Source organism: Gymnoscopelus microlampas (assembly GCF_963454915.1).
Source record: "Gymnoscopelus microlampas genome assembly, chromosome: 8".
NCBI lineage: Eukaryota > Metazoa > Chordata > Actinopteri > Myctophiformes > Myctophidae > Gymnoscopelus > Gymnoscopelus microlampas.
The window spans coordinates 22,475,297-22,495,227 of NC_139945.1; the positions used below are offsets into that span (position 1 = coordinate 22,475,297).

Sequence of the window (19,931 nt, forward strand, 5' to 3'; positions counted from 1 at the left end):
TTCCGGTAGACCAAAGACAAAACAGATACGTTGTCGCTACCAGTGTTGCCATGTCCGCTTATTATAAGCGACATTTTTTTATGTGAAGTTGCTTGTAAATATTGGGATGTGCGGGTTGCGTTTTTTGGGGGCTTGTGCTCATGTTGCCTATAATAGCCTAGCCGAGGTGGGAAAAGTACTCATTGTTTAGGCTACTTAAGTAAAAGTATTAATACTGCAATGTAGAAATAGTCTGTTACAAAAAAATGGTACTTAAGTACAGTACTTAAGTAAATGTACTTCGTTACTTTCCATAGTCACTTCTTCATTTCATGGACCTGGTTGCTTATTTCTCACAAAACCTGGCAACACTGATTGTTGCTACTGTATAATAAGCCCCAGTGGTGACAGACAGACAGACAGACAGACAGACAGACAGACATATAAAACCGACAGACAGCAGAGAAGAGGCCCATCCCGTCCACAGCAGGCTGTGTTTGAACAACATAAAGACCGTGTGTTTAGTGCTGCTGCCTGCTGATCTGATCTGATCATAGAGCTGAAGCCATGGTGAAGATCACCTTCCAGTCTGTCGCGGGACAGAAAGTGGAGAAGGAAGAGACCGATGGCGACAAGACCGAGGTCCTCATCCCACACCACCAGAGTGACCAGACGGTGAGTGAGTCCCGTCATGGATGGACTGTCCTGTCCTTCGATCTAGTCTGTTGTTTTTTTGCGATCCGTCTGTGTTGGTGTTGTCCTTCGATTTTTGTGTCATTATTATTATTATTATTGTATTGTTATTATTCCTATTTTTTTATTGACAAAATATCAACATTACAATTACAAGTAACAGGACAAAATGCAGTCACAATACTGGTTTGTGTCATTGTTATTACAGTGTAATAACACTTGTCCTCTATAGGCTGCTGCACCTGCACAGCAACATAACGCAGCAGGGGACTCTCTCTCTCTCTCTCTCTCTCTCTCTCTCTCTCTCTCTCTCTCTCTCTCTCTCTCTCTCTCTCTCTCTCTCTCTCTCTCTTCCCCAACCCCCCCCCCCCCCCCCCCGACACTCAGCATCCAGCGCCATTTGTATGGAAACAAAATGATGCCTGAGAGTGAATGGTCTCCTCTGCGACAACACCGCTGTTACCTGTTATTATATAACCTTAAGTTTAGACCGCTGTCCCAATGCCGACATGTAAATAACTAATGATCCAATATGCAGTATAAATTGGTAGGGTCAAGGATATTATGGGTATTAATATCTCCATGGATGGATTTTTCCTTCAACGGATATCTAAACGACTCCTTTACCTTAGAGCAGAGGTCTTCAACAAGGGGTCCGGGACCCCTAGGGGGTCCTCAGAGTTACTACAGGGGGTCCGCCAAATCTTTGTGTGATATGATTTTTTTTTTTTACCTTAACCACTTGAACCCTAACATCCCTTTTCTGATGAGAACTTTAGCCAAAAATAGCCGATCTACAAGCTCACAACGCCTCCCGCTGCAAGGCGTTGTGAGCTTGTAGATCGGCTATTTTTGGCAAAGAGGTATAGATGTAGAGGGGAAAAAAGAGCAGACCAAGTAAACAAAAACAGTTTCATCTGAAAAACAATTTTATAAAAGGGGGTCCCTGCTTCATCTCTCTCTCAGCTAGGGGGTCCTTGGCCTGAAAACGTTGAAGACCCCTGCCCCCGGGATGACAAAATGGTGCACGCTGCAAGTTGGTTTACCACCAGCAGACAGTGGTGGAAAAAGTACTCACATTTTGTACTTTAAGTAAAAGTATCAATACTGCAATGTAGAAATACTCTGTTACAAGTAACTTCGGAATTCAAAATGTACTTGAGTAAAAGTACAAAAGTATTGGGATCAAAATATACTTAAAGTACAAAAGTGAAAGTACTCCTTATGCAGATGTCCCATTTCACAAATGTTCTAATGTATAAAAATGCTTTGAAAATAGCAGATCTACAAGCTCACGATGGCATTGTGAGCTTGTAGATCGGCTATTTTCAAATGTCCGAAATGTACTGGGCTGAAGTGGTTAATGTTTGTTTTGTAAATGTAATAATAATAAAAATCTACAACGTAACTAGTAACTACAGTTTTGGTTGTGGAGTAAAAGTACAACTTTTGTCTGAGATGTCAGACAATATTTGTCTGAGATGTAGTGGAGTAGAAGTAAAAGTACAGAAAATTGGAAATACTCCAGTGAAGTAAAAAGACCTCAAAATTGTACTTAAGTACAGTACTTGAGTAAATGCACTTAGTAACTTTACACCACTGCCAGCGGAATGGAGGCCTCAACTTCACCCAGACCCAGACAATCATGCTTGTGGGTTTTAAAAGCTGCAATCCATTACTTTTATGCCTCTACCTAACTGGGATTCCGGATTTCAGCTTTAAACAAATGTAGTGTACAAATGTAACCTCTTCTTACATTGTAACCTCTTTCATTTGAACACTCGGAGTGTACGGTGAACTGAGCATCCTATCTAGCTAAATCCAAATGATTTTTTTGTTTGCTATTAGGAGACAGATAGATAGACCCAAGTGTGGTGTCACACAGTCACTGTGTGAGAATCTCTATCCCACTTTGGGTGAGAGAACTGAACGAGGACAGTGTCTCGAGACATTTTATTTGCTTGTTTGCGTGCCCTTCTCTTTCCTGGTGCTGTTTTTCAGCAGAGGTTATAGGCTTTCCAAAGTGTGCACTGAAATATACAGTATATATATCAAATTACACCACGAAAAGTTGCTGAGGCTCTGAACAAAAAGATGCCCTAATATTAGGTTTAAGAATACAAGGGTACAGCATGGATATTGCTTTCAGGCTACGTTTTCATTTTCTTATTAAACAGGTTTTGCCTGTTCATACCGTGTTATCGCAGGAGTGTCATCATCCTTCTCTTTCCAGTTCCATCTTGGGACATTTCCTTGTAATAATGGCGTCAGCCTGACTTTTTCCCCCTTCAGCTGAGAATAGCAGCCTTTTGTTGTCCTTCTAACAACTTTCACCTCGGTGTCCCTGTTTTGGGCATTCATTATGAGTGAACATTTACAATATATAAATATATATATATTTCAAAATGTTAATAGGGCTTAAAGCTGCAATCCCTAACATTTTAAGTCCTACCAGGGATTAGTTTAAACCCAGGTGCATTAGCGAGTGACAAAGTTCCTACCGCTGAGCTACAGGAAAGCCCGGTTCGACAGAGGATGAATTGCACTTTTTGACATTCATGCAATACCCCTTGTCAACAAGTAGTGGTCCTACTCAACCACAGAATCTAAAATTCTCAATAGAAGAGCAGGTGCGCACATTTTTGTTTATATCATGCACCTTATTTATATATTTCACACTGCTCATATTGATCAGGACAGTTTTTTTTGTTTCTTTCTCTATTTCTTTCCTGAAATTGCAATGATGGAGCTTGTACGACAAAGACTTTAACCCACTTTTATACTGCTGAAACCTTTGATGTGACCAACTACAAGCACCGCAGTTGTTAGTTGTATTGTATTAACATACTCTCCAGATTGGTCTAAGTAACGTTTAATTCCCACACAAAGAGTTAATCCATATTGCAGCTTTAATTGGTTAGCGAGTTGTTTTTAAAATAGCCTTTCCCTTTCTGGCAGTGGAGATATGGTAGTAAGCAGAAGCCCATGCATTTGGATTTATTTTCATAGAGTGTGTAAACTGTGCCAAGCTGTGCCATTCTGCCAACACAGGTTGAAGCGCGTGGCAGATGGTCTGCAAGACTGGAGGCGGCTGAAAGGATTACTCACCATCTCAGTCAAGAGTCTCCCATTACCAAGTGCTTCGTCACTGCTTCCTTTTGGACCACGCTTAGTGCTTCTCGTGTCTTTTGTTCTCCCTTCTACAACGTGTGGTCGTTTTTCCATTTTTAGCAAGTATTTAGCTTAGTCATTTTCGTCGTGATGGATTTAAACTAGGCTGATGCCGCCTGTCAATAACACGTTCATATAATAAGCACGTGTTTCTGTGTTTGTGTGCGTGTGTGTTCCAGGATGATGAGGAGCTGGTTCTTCCGTTGCGGCCCAGGAAGTCTGCCCTTAACGGGCTGTGCTGCCTGACATTTGGCCTGGTGGTCTTCATGTCTGGACTGGTGCTGGCCTCCATCTATGTGTACCGCTATTACTTCATACCACACGTAAGACACACTGTCTGCTCTCTGCTGAATAGTGTAGGACAGTGGTTTTTCGAAGTGAGAGCCACGGCCCCCAAGTGGGCTATCAGGCAGCGCTGATTTCGTCGACTAAAACTACGACGAAAAATGTTCGTCGACCACCTTTTTTCACTGACGAAAACTAAATAAAAAACAAATAAAAACTAAGCTACGATGAATGAAAATAAGACTAAATATATTGACAATTTCGTCAAGAAATAAAAACTAGACTAAAATGCTTGCAAAGCAAGTGTAAAATCAGCCATTACGACGCAAAGCAAAGCAAAGCAAAGCAAAGTTTGTTGTTTACCCAGGGTGTCGGACTAAGCACGAAGCTTGTTTCCAGCCGGACCCTGCATGGAAGCCTTGCTCAAGGGCTATTCAGCGGTGATTCATGATTGATGTGATGAATTGGGGAATCGAACTAGGTACCTTCCGGTATCAAGGCCGCCCCTCTAACCACTAGGCCACCGCTGCCACCGCTGCCACTACGCCATCAAGGCACCGCCAAAATACATTTTAGTCGACTAAATCAACTGTAGATTTAGGCGACTATAATCTTATGATATTTAGTCGACTAAAACTAGACAAAAACTAAAACATTTCAGATGACTAAACTATGGCTAAAACTAAATGGAATTTTATTCAAAAGACCATGACTAAAACGAACACTGCTGTCAGGGGGCCAATTGGAAAGGGGAATGAAAAAATGTATACAAAAATGTAATTTTGATTAAAATTAAAATCAAAGAATTGTTGCTATCCTACATTTTGTGCATGTTATTGTCAAAATCTTTCAAGAACTTTCAGAAATTGCAGAAATGGCATATCTGCAAGATCCCAATGCGTGGCAGAGCGACGCGTCGCGAGCTTCTAGATCAGCTACTTTTGACTAATTTTAGGCTTTTAAAAACGACATTTCTCGAAAGGTGGACCGTCCGCAGCCAGACGCTATGGTTGCATGGGGGTCCTTCAAACACTGGAACAGGAGCACACACCAGTAATAAGGAGGCGCTGACCTCAGGAGATATATAGTACGAATGCTTAAAAGAGAGGAGGTCGCACCGCTAGTAGCCACGATGCAAAAGTCTTCTTAGACTTTGTCGAAAAGTTGGTTTCTCTTCAAAATAAAAACAGTTTTGCATCGTGGCTACGAGCTGTGCGACCTCCTCTCTTTTATGAATGGGGTCCTTGACATGGAAAAGTGGAAAACCCTACGCTCTCACATACTTGCAAGCACACACACACACACACACACACACACACACACACACACACACACACACAACAATACAAACAACGCCCCAAGAAATACAGCAATACATTATGCTCACTCTCAAACACACGCACACACTAACACCATACATATCATTGCATGTAATGGTACATCAACAACAATACAAAGATGTATAATATCGTTGCTATCGGGCAGAAACCAACTCCATGTTGACGCTTTTGCATTTGTTTTCATAAATCAGTGCTATTGATCACCCTTTACGTTTACCTATGCCTTTATGAAAAGCATTAAAAAGCGATTCTGACGAAACCAGTTAACTTCATTGGATCCTCAAACTTTCTGCTAAACCAGCTAACTCCACAAAAGTGGGGTGGAGTTAGCTGGTTTTGCTGACTCCAAGCTCCACCCCTTTTGACCTCATTGTGAGGTCAAAAGGTCCATTCTTATCAATGATGAACAAAACCTCCTAACTCCATTTTTTTGTTTTGTTTTTGTCATTTCCTGAAAAATGAACTTTTTGGAGTTAGCTGGTTTCTGCTCGAAAGCAGAGACATGTAGGTTGATACCTGTGTGTGTGTGTGTGTGTGTGTGTGTGTGTGCGTGTGTGCGTGTGCGTGTGCGTGTGCGTGTGCGTGTGCGTGTGCGCGTGCGCGTGTGCGTGTGCGTGTGTGTGTGTGTGTGTGTGTGTGTGTTTTTGTGCGTGTGCGTGTGTGTGTGTGTGTGTGTGTGCGCGTGCTCAGATGCCAGAGGAGAACCTGTTCCACTGCAGGGTGCTGTATGAAGACTCGATGTACGCGCCGCTGCGTGGGCGCCAGGAGCTGGAGGAGAACGTGGGCATCTACCTGGACGACAACTACGAGCAGATCACCGTGCCCGTGCCCCACTTTGGAGGCAGCGACCCTGCGGACATCATCCACGACTTCCACAGGGTGAGGCTTGGACACAGACACGGGCGTACACGCAGTGGTGGAAAGTAACTAAGTACATTTACTTAAGTGCTGTACTTAAGTACAATTTTGAGGTATTTGTACTTTACTTGAGTATTTCCAATTTCCAATACTTTTACTTCTACTCCACTACATCTCAGAGGCAAATATTGTACTTTTACTCCACTACAATTTTTTGAAAACTTTAGTTAATAGTTACTTTTCAGATATAAACTATGATATAATGAAACATACATTAACCACTTTAGCCCTATTTTATACATAGGCTATTTGAAAATAGCACATCTACAAGCTCACAACGCGTCGCGATGCGACGCGTTGTGAGCTTGTAGATCGGCTATTTTCAAATATTTAGTACTTTTACTTTTGGTACTTTAAGTACATTTTGATGCCAATAGTTTTGTACTTTTACTCAAGTACATTTTTAATTTTGGATTTTCACTTGTAACAGAGTATTTTTATATTGCAGTATTGGTACTTTTACTTAAGTAAAGAATTTGAGTACTTTTTCCACCACTGCTTCACTGTCCTAAATGAGATTTGAATCTCCTTGCACAAGCGCTGACATTTCTTTTTACCACTGAGCTGATAGCAGTGGTGTAAAGTAAGAAAGTACATTTACTCAAGTATATACATTTGACTTTATAGTGGAGTATTTCCAATTGCCTATACTTTTACTTCTGCTCCGCTACATCTCGGAGGCAAATATTGTACTTTTACTCCATTACAATTATTTGAAAACTTTAGTTACTTTGCAGATTTACATTATTACATTATAAAACATACATTAACCACTTAAGGCTTAGGGCTTAAGTTAAGCCCTATTTTATACCTAGGCTATTTGAAAATAGCTCACAACGCGTCGCGTTCTGAGCTTGTAGATCGGCTATTTGCAAACAATTTAGTACTTTTACTTTTGGTACTTTGGTAAGTACATTTTGATACCAATACTTTTGTACTTTTACCCAAGTAAATTTGTAATTACGGACTTTTACTTGTAACAAAGTACTTCTGCATTGCAGTATTGATACTTTTACTTAAGTAAAACATTGGATTACTTTTTCTACCACTGAGCTGATAGAGCCTGCCTGCTGGCTCTGCTGAGAATGCACATCCACTACTACTTCACAAGTGGTACTGCCTGGCCTTCAGGCAGTACCACTTGTGAAGTAGTAGTAGTGGATGTGCATTTCTCAATAGAAGAGCAGGGAAGACCACATGCAACCACTGCATTGTTGTTAGTTATATTGGACTAACATACTCTGCCATACAGATTGGTCAAAATAACATTTTATTCACACAAAAAAAGGAACATAGTGGCACTCGACTAAATTCAACCACTAGATGTCGCACTTTTACAACACCTATGATGCATACTATTTCCCTGTCACCATTATAAGGCAGCAAAGGCAGAAATCATGTAGTCCGCAAGATTGTGACGTGATGGCTGCCTTATACGAATACATATCGCAATCATAATACATTTGGGGAAAGGCAATACTTTTATCCCTCACCTTTTTTTTTTAAATCTCTGTGGATGTATTATTTTCTAGTAACATTCTCTGGAAAATATTGTTACCAGAACTGTTGCCCTGTACCGCTCTATGCACAGCAGCCATATTGGGAATGAATTGGGCCCCTTCCTTACTTCCTTCATAGGTGTTACCAATGATACTAATTAAGGCTCTGTTCCATTTAGTGTGGCATAGTGGTTGTCTTATTTTAACGAACCCCCATAACTCTGAGAGTGTACAAATGGAACCAAATGGACCCTTACGGGTCCATTTGGTTCCATGTGTACACTCTCAGAGTTAAAGACCCACCATAAGGGGCCATTTGGGAACCAAAATGGAGTGTTTCTACTGTCTAGTGAGCCAACATGCACGATATCAGCACCCTGACCAGAATGGAACAGAGCCTTCATTAGTATCATTGGTAACACCTGTGAAGGAAGTAAGGAGAGGCCCAATTTCTTTCCAATATGGCTGCTGTGCATAGAGCCTATTCCCAGTCATTTTAATGTCCAACACAGTAAAACCCTCAGTGTCCGTTTTAACTCTGAGAATAATGCACGGTTCAGTTTTTTTACAATCCCAGAGGTGAATGAACGCAAAGGAGTTTTCGTTCTATATCGGCGAAAGTATAGAACGGTTGCTAAAACAACGTTGTCTTTACCAGGGACTGACGGCCTATCATGATATCGCTCTGGACAAGTGCTACGTCATTGAGCTGAACACCACCATCGTCATGCCGCCTCGCAACCTTTGGGAACTACTTATCAATGTCAAGGTAACAGCGCTGCGTCCTCCGTCTGATAACACTGAGTATGTTGCTGCCCCCGGATAATATGATATCCTGGATGACTTAATCACCTGCCTCGGCGGAGTGTCGCAACTTCCTGTATAGTAACCCTTGTTTCAAATTAAAAGCCCTCTAGTGTTTTGTGTACGGTCCAGCCATATACAAGGTTTTGAACTAGTCTTTTGCGTGTTAACCACCACATCATGTTCTGCGAACTGTGTGGCATCTCAACTTGACCATTCAACCCAAGCTACATTTCAAATGTGTTTCTTACATTATTTTATTATCATATTTCAGCCACAAAGGTAATTAAAAGTGCTTTATTTAATGCATAAAATACATTTAAAGGCATAATAGAAGGAATAAAATAGAGAGTGAAAAATTAAGTGTTTCTGGCTAGGGTGATTTATAGTTTTAACCCTTTAAGACCGGGAGAAGCATCTGTAAAAAAAGCATTATTTTACACTTTGGCTATTCAAAAAATAGCAGATCTACAAGCTCATAGCGCGGCAAGGGCAAGTGCCGCGCTATGAGCTTGTAGATCTGCTGTTTTGGAAAAAATCGCGAAAATGTGTGAAAATCTTTGAATATATATATTTTTAAAGCAAACATTTTTCAAATCTTTGCTTCTGGGGGTCCCTGGAACAAAATATTTTGAGATGGGGGTCCGCGGCCAAAAACGTACAATTTTGGGGGTCCTTGACATGAAAAAGATTGAGCACCACTGATATAGAAACACACGTTTTTCAGAATACTGTTGGGATTTAGGAGACATGTAGAATCGGCTTCAGGTCTTAATGGGTTAATAATAAAAATGGAAGAGATTTCTTTCAGCTTTTCACACTCTTCATATGACTCTGTCTCTTGCAGAAAGGAACGTACTTGCCTCAGACCTACATCATCCACGAGGAGATGGTTGTGACTGGAAAGGTGCACAACATGCGTCAGCTTGGACCTTTCATCTACCGCCTGTGCAACGGCAAGGACACCTACCGCCTGAGGCGCCGCACCACCCACAGACGTGAGTTGGGGGAGTGAGGGGCTTTTTTTAGGGGATTATATTATAGAGCAGTGGTTCTCAAACTTTTCCATGTCAAGGACCCCCAAATTGACACGTATTAGCCCGCCATTAGACCTCCATTTGAAAAGATATGCCAGGGACCCCCATAAGAGAAGATTTTTACGGCTCTAGCAGTGATTCTCAACCATTTTAATTTCAAGTACCACCCAGTTTGACATGCATTAGGGCTACGGACCCCCATTTAATGACATTTCTATCTCTCTATTTCTATCAATTTATATTGTAAAAATCACACCCTGCGTGAAGAGAGTGGTGCCTTTGATGAGCCCCGTATTGATGTTGTCATCAATGTTTGTTTATTGGACATACATACATACGGACGGACACACGGACAAAGTCAGATATAGGAGTGGTTGGCACCACTCAAAAATCAATGTTAATTTAACTCTGAGAGTGTACAAATGGAACCAAATGGACCCGTGAGGGTCCATTTGGTTCCATTTGTACACTCTCAGAGTTACAGACCCATAAGGGTCCATTTGGTTCCTAACTATCCATCATTTAGCTGAGGACCCCCTGGAACTCCCTCAAGGACCCCTGGGGGGTCCCCGCACCCCACTGGGGAGGGAGAGGGCTGGAAATATTAGATGTTAGGGATTATGGTAATGGTTAGGTGTTAAGGTGTTAAGTTGTAGCAGCGTCATATGATGACGTCCCACTGCATCGTCCCACTGCATGTGTAGTCAGTACACTGACTGCACATGCCCTATACAAGAAGAATAGACACACTGTTTGAGGAGAGGTTGAGGGGAGATCCTTTGCTACTTGGTACATTATATTATTTGACAACAGACCTGAAATTTAAGTGATGTTTCTTGGCAGATTTGTTGAATGAAATACAAGTAGAACAGAATATAAAAACTTGAACAAAAGACTTCACGAAACGGTGCTGAAGGAATTTATTAGCATCTGAGAATAACAAGGATGCAACAATATAACATAAATGTGTTAAGTGATACACTGATTCCCTAGTATGTAATATTGTTGAATTTGTTATCCTCTTTCATCTTCTATTCACTCTATTTTCTTATATGTCTTCAAACGTCTTAAAGTAGGGAATGAACACAAGTTACACAACTGGCACTGCAGTGGTCGAGGGTGGAAAGCAGTCAAAGGACCATGTCCTTGTTCCCTTCACTAGCGACTCCTGCTGGTTGGTCAGGGTACCTGTTTAGCAGTGAGGGGTTCTGTGGTAGACAGCGTGAACCTCCACTCCTCATTGATAGGTGAAAACAAGCAGCTGATGACTCCGTGTGGATCAGAGGAGGTACATGGTAGTCCACACCCTCCCCAAGCCAACAGCAGGGGTCGTCAGTGACCGGAAACGCAGTACACATGGGGATTTAACAATGACAAATGGGGGGGGGGGGGGGGGGATTTGAATTTAACTCAACTAAAACATGCAGTCACCCCTGTTCAAGATCTTTGCGAAAACCGTAAGTAAAATTGATTGATTGATTGATTGATTGATTGAATATTTTTTTAAGATGTTGAAAACAGTATGGCAAGTACAATTTAACAAGCTATGCTAAAAGGATAATAAAAAACCCTGGGGGCTTGTTTCCATTGTGGTTTTAATAAAACCCCAATGGAAACGTTTTGTTTCCAAATAATGTTTTGTTTCCAAATAATGAACACTTAACTCTATAGTTCTCTTTAGAAACACAGATTGCATTCATCAGTTTTGAGGCCCAGTCATAAACAACAAAACAACAGTGTACAGTATGCAGTGGTGGAAAGTAACTAAGTATATTTACTTAAGTACTGTACTTAAGTAACATTTTGAGGTATTTGTCCTTTACTTGAGTATTTCCAATTTCCAATACTTTTACTTCTACTCCACTACATCTCAGAGGCAAATATTCTACTTTTACTCCACTACAATGATTTGAAAACTTTAGTTACTAGTTACTTTTCAGATATAAATGATGATATTACGAAACATACATTAACCACTTTAGCCCTATTTTATACATAGGCTATTTGAAAATAGCAGATCTACAAGCCCACAACGCGTCGCAAAGCGACGCGTTGTGGGCTTGTAGATCTGCTATTTTCAAATATTTAGTACTTTTATTTTTGGTACTTTAAGTACATTTTGATGCCAATACTTTTGTACTTTTACTCAAGTACGTTTTGGATTCCGGACTTTTGCTTGTAACAGAGTACCTCTACATTGCAGTATTGATACTTTTACTTAAGTAAAACATTTGAGTACTTTTCCCACCACTGACAGTATGTTCTCATGTTGCCTCATCTAACCCCACTGTTTGTTTTTCTTGCAGGCATCAACAAGCGTGAGGCGAAGAACTGCCATCACATTCGTCACTTTGAGAATACCTTTGTGGTGGAGACAGTGATTTGTGAGGAAGCGTAAATGCGATTGCTGTACCTGTCCCACCCTCTCACGAAAAAAAAAGCACATTCAGCCACTGTAGCACCTATATGTCTTATGTATGAGTTGCACTTTAACTGTGTTTTCTTTTTCTTTCTTTTTTTATGGTGGTCCTTGTTATTTTAACGGTGCACTTCTTTTTATCTCGTTTTTAAATGTTGCTTTTAATTTTCAGAGCTAATTATTTTGAGTGTATTGCAATACTATGTTGTAGGTAGTGTCACTGGTTCTCTCTTAACCATGTAGCGACATCATTCAGCCAATGAGAACTGATGGGTAATATTTTTTAGTCTTCTCCTCTACAGGGGATTAGCGTGATGGCTACTGTTGTCAGGGGAGACCTTCGCCTCCATGTGTTGTCAAGGTGACTGTACTTTTGCAACCCCCCTCCCCCCCTTGCTCTTGAGATTGCTGTGTCTTAATTGTGTCCTAGAAGCACAGCCAGCCATTCGCTTTTCTGAACAAACATTCACCCTACTTTTGAGAGATTTCTGCTCTTATCTCGCTATCTCTCGTCTTGTCACATGCGCCACCGCTGCCTGTCACACACACGTCCCCTTTGCTGGCCACCTAGCTTTTAGCCTCCGCTTTACTTGTCGTCATGCCTTCCATTTCCTCCCCACACAGCCGAGTTACACCACGGTTGAGAATGAGAAAGGTACATTTGGTTAACCACTTGAAACATTAGCCTAGAATATTTTGGGCATGTGCATATAATAATATATAATAATAAGGCAAAGAGATTTGGTGTCGTGGAGAAAAAGGAGAGGGCCTAGTATCGACCCCAGGGGGACCCCGGTCCACAAAGTATATATAGGGTTTAAGTGGTTTTAATCATGTGCTAATGGCTTGACACTGAAGTAGAAATGATTGGGCATTAGACTTTATTCGCTTTATGCAGAGCTACTTCTCTCTCCACACCTATTGCATATGATATTACATTCACTACATCTTCTCCTTTCAAGCAGGAAACGCAGTTGTTTTTGTTTCGCAGTCTTTAATTGATGCATTTGTGAATCATTTGAGAACACTATCTTTGGTCACCCTTGCATGTGTTTATCTATAAGAAAAAAACATAACTGGTAGAATATTTTGTAAGACCACGCTTAAAGCCTTAGTCCAGAGTCAGAGACTGGACTAAAGTCATCATCACTACTTATAAAGGAGCTTATTATATCATTATGTTAGAAACATGTTAAACAAAACAACCTTGACCTGTATATTTTGTCTGCTGATGAACTCTTGTCTGTGAATAAAGTAGTTAAAATAACTGTGGCTATATTTGTGTAGGGTTATATTTGTTTGTTTCTTCTTAACGAATGTGAAAGGTGCAGTGCTTTCATGTCTTCATTCACTTTATATGATATCACCGCTGTTGGGCAGAAACCTCATAACTCCAGAATTCAACTTTTTACGTCACCCCCCAGTATATTAGTGACCTACAAGCTCACAACTTCGCATCTCAACGTGAGTTTGTAGATCTGCTATTTGTGCTACTTTTGAAAAAGTTAAACTGGTTATGTATGACTGTGGGGTTTTTAAATATTTCATTTTCAATTAATATTAGTGAAAAGTATTAATAAGAGCTTGTGACTAAGCAACATTGGATCCAAGTGAGGTCTGGGGACCCCCAGGGGTCATTCGATGGGGTTCCAGAGGGTCCCCAGCAAAATGAGTTAATATAACATCACAATCATTTTAACCACTTTACGTTTCCATCCATTTATACGTTGGCCATTCAAAAATAGCAGATCTACAAGCTCACAGCGTGGCAGAAAGTTTTGGACATAAGAGATTTCCTCCCCACAGCGATGATACATGGTTTCCATCCTGCATATTGTTATGTCATTATGTTCATCTCACTCTTGCATCACACCCCACTCCCCTGTGAAGAAGACAGTGAGAACCTTAGATGAGATCATGATTAGATCATTTCCTTGCAGAGTGAAATCAAAACGTTTTAAAGCACGAAGACAAGGATCGTTCGGTTGTGTGATGTTTCAGCATTAGTGTTATTTGACAACAAACGAAAGGGAAAACTATCACATATTTAATGATTTGTGAGTAAAATAGTTCCCAATATTGGCAGATAGGTTGGAAATCTTACACACAAAATGGAAATGAAATGAACATGAAAATAAAAAGTTTGGCCAGATGGTGCAACAACAACAAACGATACATTTTCAAACGTTACCATTTGATAGTTGAGATACGCAGGTTACATTTGTCTATGTTTTTGGATCTCAAGAAAACCATGAATTGAATTTGGTTCTATTAGCGTTAAGTGTCAGTTTGAAAGACAGAACCAGCGCCGCAGTACAGTACAGAATAGTCTGCGAATGTGAATGTTCATGGACATAAATAGTAAACAGGACAGGGCCCAGTATCGATCCCACGCCCATTTTAACCAGCAGGAATCCAGACTGCGACCCCCATGCCTTACACTGACGTCTGTCACATAGGTAGTAGGCCTAGTTCTGAAAGCAGCTGCAAGGAAAGGAAATATATTCATAATAGCCAACATTTAAATCAGAAACACTTTATTGCCAACTAGAGTTGTTGTTATTCTGGCGACGGAGAGAGCTGCGGAGTTGCAATGGCGGCCGTTCGTGTTGTTTCGGCGAAACCCGTCGCCGTTCGGTGTCGGTGGTGTGCACGGTAAACTGTAAGAATGTGTTGCACCTTCCGTTTTGTCCGAAATGTGCTGAGTGTAATAAATTATGTTGCGACGTGGAAACTGTGAAGTGAGCAATGATAGGTGCCCTACGCCACCCGTAAATTGTGAAAGTCGGCCGTGGCTACTGTGTTGGCGACATGTGCTGTGTCGGCGTTGTGTTTACTCGATTACAGAGCTGTGGCTATAGCGTCAGCGGCGTGCGGAAGTAACTTGCCGTTTATATAATTAGATATATAGAACATACAGTCCAGGAATTGGATTCGGTCATGCAGGTGCAAAAACATGAAACATTAACACACAACACAAAAAGATTCACCTCTCAAATTTTGATAAGGTTGAAAACATGATATGATGACAGAAGGGACATTTAATGGCACTTATCAATACATTTTGACACTTAAAAGGGTCATGAACCAAATTATAAATTACTCTGGACTCAGTGAGCATCATCCTCACCCACAGTAGCCAACCGTTCTCTTGTAAGACAGGAGTCTACATTCTCTTGTTTCTTCCAGAAGGCATCCAAAGCGAAGTAATACAACAGTGGATCTATACAGCAGTTAATACTGCAGAGACACGCTGTGGGCTTGATGGCAGCTCTCCATCTAAGCATTATGGCCACACTGAGAGGCAAGAAAAAAATCACAAACATCAACAAGTTCATAACAAAAATCAGCATGACATTCATCTTGTTGTTGATCCTTGCAGAGTCATTGAGATGTCTGCGAAGAGTCCAGTACACCATAGCAGTGGACACAACATTGACTGCTAGCATGGTGAATAGTAAAACAGGCCAAATAATGTTATGAGCCATCCCTAGCGTCACAGATTGTTCACCACGACCGACACAAGGTCGAATTACAAAACATGCAGTTTCATTGCAGCTTTCCATGGTTCTTTTAAAATGTATGCTCTCTGGGATGTTTGCAGCCAATATGAAGACCCAAACCAAGACACAAGCTCTCCAGGCATTGGTGGTGGTTCTCAGATGCCCAAACCTCAGAGGGTAAACCACTGCCAGCAGCCGGTCCACACTGATGAAGGTGATGAAGAAGGCACCGGAGCGGATATTGTTGCGGAAGAGCATAGTGGCCCAGGTACATGCCATAATGTCCAGGGGCCAGGAACCCGTAGCATAGAAATAGACTCTCATAGGCAAGGAGAGCACCAGTAGAAGGTCTGAAATTGCCAGGTTGATCATGAAGACGGCACTGGGAGATTTAAGGCTGTGACGGCGCACCAGAATCCAGAGTGACACAGCATTGAGAGGAAAGCCCAACGCTAAAATACAGCCAAACACTACAGAATAGCTGATACTTCTGTGACTGTCCAGCTCTAGTCCACTTTCTGTCCAATTTCCAATTCCTGTCATGGTTACTGCTTAGCAATGATGTCCCTTTGAAACAACAGACCTAATGTGTCGCATGTGAACCTAACAGTTCCATAAGCCACATGTTCCACACTCTAGGTATAACCTAGTAAAGGGCGTAAAATCGGAACTTACTGTTTGTCACAGGAAGTGGCAGCGTGGATTGGACCCACGCTTACGTGTATGATTCAGTTTCACTTCCAGTTCCAGCCATTTATTTTATTCACAGTATCTATAAAGGGTGCACTGCACAGCCACTCTACCACCTGAGCCACTGCCGCCTGATGCCATAATTCAATACATTTCACTTGCATGTCCTGAAAAGTAACCCATTCATGGTGTTTTCACATGTAGTTCAACCTGTACCCTCCTTTTCCCATTCAATGTATGTATGTAGTATGTATGTATGTATGTATGTATGTATGTATGTATGTATGTATGTATGTATGTATGTATGGATGGATGGATGGATGGATGGATGGATGGATGGACGGATGGACGGATGGATGCATGCATATAGGCAGAAGGCTTGTTTCCGTTGTGGTCCTTTTGGGGACAAAGACAACACAAATAATACATTTTCATTCCACAATTTTGCAGAGACACAGCACATAGGTACAGTTACCAACATAGGTACAGTTACCAGCAATAATATATTTCTAATACAGGTCAGTGCTTTCTTGTGGGGTTTTTCAGATTTTCTCAAAACATCCCCTCCAACTCCCCCCTTACTTCCAAAAACCCCTCTTTCACAAACAAAGGGAAAAAACCTAAATGGAAAATAAGAAAGAAAAAAAGAATAAGGAAACGAAGAAGGAAGAAGATGAAAGAAGAAAGAATAAGAAGAGAAGAAAGAAAGAAAGAAAGAAAGTGAAAACAGCATAATGACTCAAATGGTGCCAGGATAAACCACCCACACCCTCGAACCTTGGGTGGTTTATACACAATTATGTACTGTACCTGGCGTTCTAATCCAGTGAGATGGCTTGTAGTGTTTCAAAGTGAGAGATTAGAGGCTGCCAATGTTTATAAAAGTTCTCAACAGATCCTCGGACAGCAAATGTAATCTTTTCTAATTTAAACAAGAATAAATTACTGACAGTCATATTATTACCAGCTGCATGCTGTATTTTGTCTCTGTGTGTGTGTCAGGACCTTTTTCACCACCGTCCCAGGACGGTCCCAAACTACTAATGTAACCGTCCCCAAATGAATGTAATCCGTCCCAAAAAATATATGTTTTTGTAATTAATAAATTAATGTATTATTATTATTATTATTATTATTATTAGTAGCAGCAGTAGTATTAGCCTATTGGAGAGTCCTAGACCACTGATTACCAATGTTTTGACCGATTCATTGTCGGTAATTTTTAAGTTTCCAAATAAATTTGAAAAATTTGGATTTGTTTTAAAGTTAACAACATTTTAACAAAAAGCAAGCAAATAAATACAAATAAACATAAATAATGTTTTGATGGATAAATGCATATGATTAAATCATGTATAGCGTCCCTGTCAGGCAGAAACTTGTATCTCCATATTTCTTTTTATGTTATTTTCATAAATCAAATGCCTTACGTAATCATACAAGAGTGTTGCACTGTAAAAGTAAAAAATAGCAGATCTACAAGCTCCCACTAGCTTGTAGGTCGTCTTTTTTATTTTTCAAGGAACGGTTTTGGACATACAAGGTTTCCATCCGACAGCGACATTATAAAGCCTATATATTGTTCTGTATCAGTATAACAGTTAGTTTGAGCATATTTCATTCCAATTGGCTACTGTGACAGCCTATGAATTTCACAGGCCTGGGTAGACAACCTGGCCTAGCGGGGATATGCGCACCTCGCACAGCAGCGCAGCAGGTGAAAACAATTAGGCTAACTACAACGAGGGAATTCGCTACTTGTGTTGCACCAAAAAAGGCTCAAACAATGGCAAACTGTCACGATTGTAGTTGCTGAAAACTTCCCATTTGGATTATTGTTTAAAAAAGTAACAGAACATGGATGTTTTTTGCAAAAGGATTATTTATTTCTTGTCCATCAGAGAGGTGAGGTCGCAGCTTCTCTCTTATTTGAATGATAGTCTACACTTTTAATTTGTTTCCAATAATACATGTCTGTTGCTTTCTGGATATTAAGACTCATAATTTGGGGATTTTACTGTATTTTACACACTTATTAATCTATATGCTGCTGATTTATCTCTCAGCCGCCACAGCTTGTAGATCGGCTCTTTGCAACTAGTTGTAGGCCAGATTTACAGTCTGTCCTCCGCCTCTTCAAATAGCGCAGCATGTTTGGAACTAAGTTCTGCGTGAAAAGGATGATCAGCACCTGCGGTAACTTTGTAAACATTCTGTTAACATCATATCTATTTTCCATGTGTCTCATGCTGCTAGTTTGCACGTGTGTGCAGTCACAGTAATATGCACAGTTGGCTCAAAGAAATCCTCTGCGTCCCGTCTGCGTCGATACATTTGCATCCCAAATACATATTTTTACGTCCCCGGGACGTCGGGACTCCCTTGGTCTCGAGCCCTGGTTGTGTGTGTGCGGCTTGTCAGCGTGTGTGTATGTGTGTGTGTCGGAGGCAGACTGGCCACGCTGAGAGACACCATGTAGCTCCAGCAGGGCAGAACGTTTCCCCCCCATAAACTTCACTTGAAAGTTACGTTTAAGAAACTTTAATAATTATGACAACAGCGCAAGTTGTTAAGTAACATCGTCCGTCTTGTAGAGGAGCTCCTGTCTCTGTCCTGTGCAACATGCACAGGTTGTGAGCTTGTAGATCTGCTATTTTCAAATAGGCGACGGTTGAAAGTGCTCATGTGGCCTGTAGTTGCTTCTTTTGGGTGTGTGTTCCTAGACCTGGTTGCTTATTTCTCTGACGGAACATGGCGAGATCCCATATTCAGTCAATTTCCCATTCTCTTGCGTATTGTACTGGCTATCTATCTGTAGTCTCTCTCTCTGTAGTGAGTTTGCAGGCTCTAGTCCGTGAGCATGATAGACGATGTCAGATACGTGAATAAATGAAGTCATATCGGTCGGTGCAACTCTAGCGTGTGTGTGTGTGTGTGTGTGTGTGCACTGCGCGGCGCGGCGCGCACGCACTTTCTCTCTCTGCGTGGCCTGCATGTGTGTGTGTGTGTGTGTGTGTGTGTGTGTGTGTGTGTGTGTGCGTGTGTATGATCCCATAGCATGGGAGGAGGGAGGGCCCAAAACGGGGAAGTGTCCCCATTGGCTTAAAGGAGTGAAGGACAGCCAGGACAGCCAATGATGAAATACATGTCGAACATGATGCACATTTTTCGGATGATGATGAGGTATGCCTGTGTGTAGACCAGCGGCTTGCAGCAGCTGGTAAAAACGACATTAGGTCCCGCAACCAGGATGTGTTTGAAGGGGGTAAACGTTTTTTTTTAACATAGGAGGAGAATTCAACGACGAGCAATTAAAGAGGCGAACAAATCTATATTTCTTTGAATGGTGTTCGCGCGCGTGCTTTGGACCCCCCAGCCCAGCCCCCTTACTATAAATGACTTCCCGCGCGTCTACCCCACTCCTGTGTGAAGAAGGCAGTGAGAGTTGAGATCCTGATTATATCATTTCCTTGGAGAGTGAAATGTAAAACTTTTTAAAGCGATGTTTCAACATTACTGTTATTTGACAGAACAAACGAAAGGGGAAACTATCAAAAAAATGTATGATTTGTGAGTAAAATAGTCCAAGCAGT

The 19,931-nt window shown here is 41.2% G+C and overlaps 2 protein-coding genes across 4 annotated transcripts; one reads left to right on the plus strand and one right to left on the minus strand.

The window, feature by feature from the left end:
- Positions 1-380: 380 nt before the first annotated feature.
- itm2ca (integral membrane protein 2Ca) lies at positions 381-13,419 on the plus strand. 3 transcript variants are annotated; one of them, XM_084065447.1, is made up of 6 exons: positions 381-681; positions 4,035-4,166; positions 6,159-6,347; positions 8,544-8,654; positions 9,537-9,687; positions 12,033-13,419. In XM_084065447.1, exons 1-6 carry the CDS (start codon positions 547-549, stop codon positions 12,122-12,124), a joined length of 810 nt encoding a protein of 269 aa, XP_083921573.1. In that variant the 5' UTR covers positions 381-546; the 3' UTR covers positions 12,125-13,419. The 3 variants fall into 3 exon arrangements, with proteins under 3 accessions (XP_083921573.1, XP_083921574.1, XP_083921575.1); XM_084065448.1 differs by having other exon boundaries at positions 381-661; positions 4,021-4,166; XM_084065449.1 differs by having other exon boundaries at positions 381-654; positions 4,023-4,166.
- A 1,771-nt stretch (positions 13,420-15,190) lies between these two features.
- On the minus strand, positions 15,191-16,281 carry LOC311049982 (lysophosphatidic acid receptor 6-like). Its single transcript, XM_084063948.1, has one exon. It carries the CDS (start codon positions 16,189-16,191, stop codon positions 15,256-15,258), a length of 936 nt encoding a protein of 311 aa, XP_083920074.1. The 5' UTR covers positions 16,192-16,281; the 3' UTR covers positions 15,191-15,255.
- Between the last annotated feature and the right edge of the window lie 3,650 nt (positions 16,282-19,931).

Excerpts from the sequence above, each read along its gene's own strand:
- LOC311049982 (XM_084063948.1), bottom strand. The coding sequence starts at position 16,191 with ATGACAGGAATTGGAAATTGGACAGAAAGTGGACTAGAGCTGGACAGT.
- itm2ca (XM_084065447.1), top strand. The coding sequence starts at position 547 with ATGGTGAAGATCACCTTCCAGTCTGTCGCGGGACAGAAAGTGGAGAAG. Across the intron at positions 8,655-9,536 it reads AACTACTTATCAATGTCAAG|AAAGGAACGTACTTGCCTCA; the intron begins GTAACAGCGCTG and ends TGTCTCTTGCAG. Across the intron at positions 9,688-12,032 it reads GCGCCGCACCACCCACAGAC|GCATCAACAAGCGTGAGGCG; the intron begins GTGAGTTGGGGG and ends TTTTTCTTGCAG.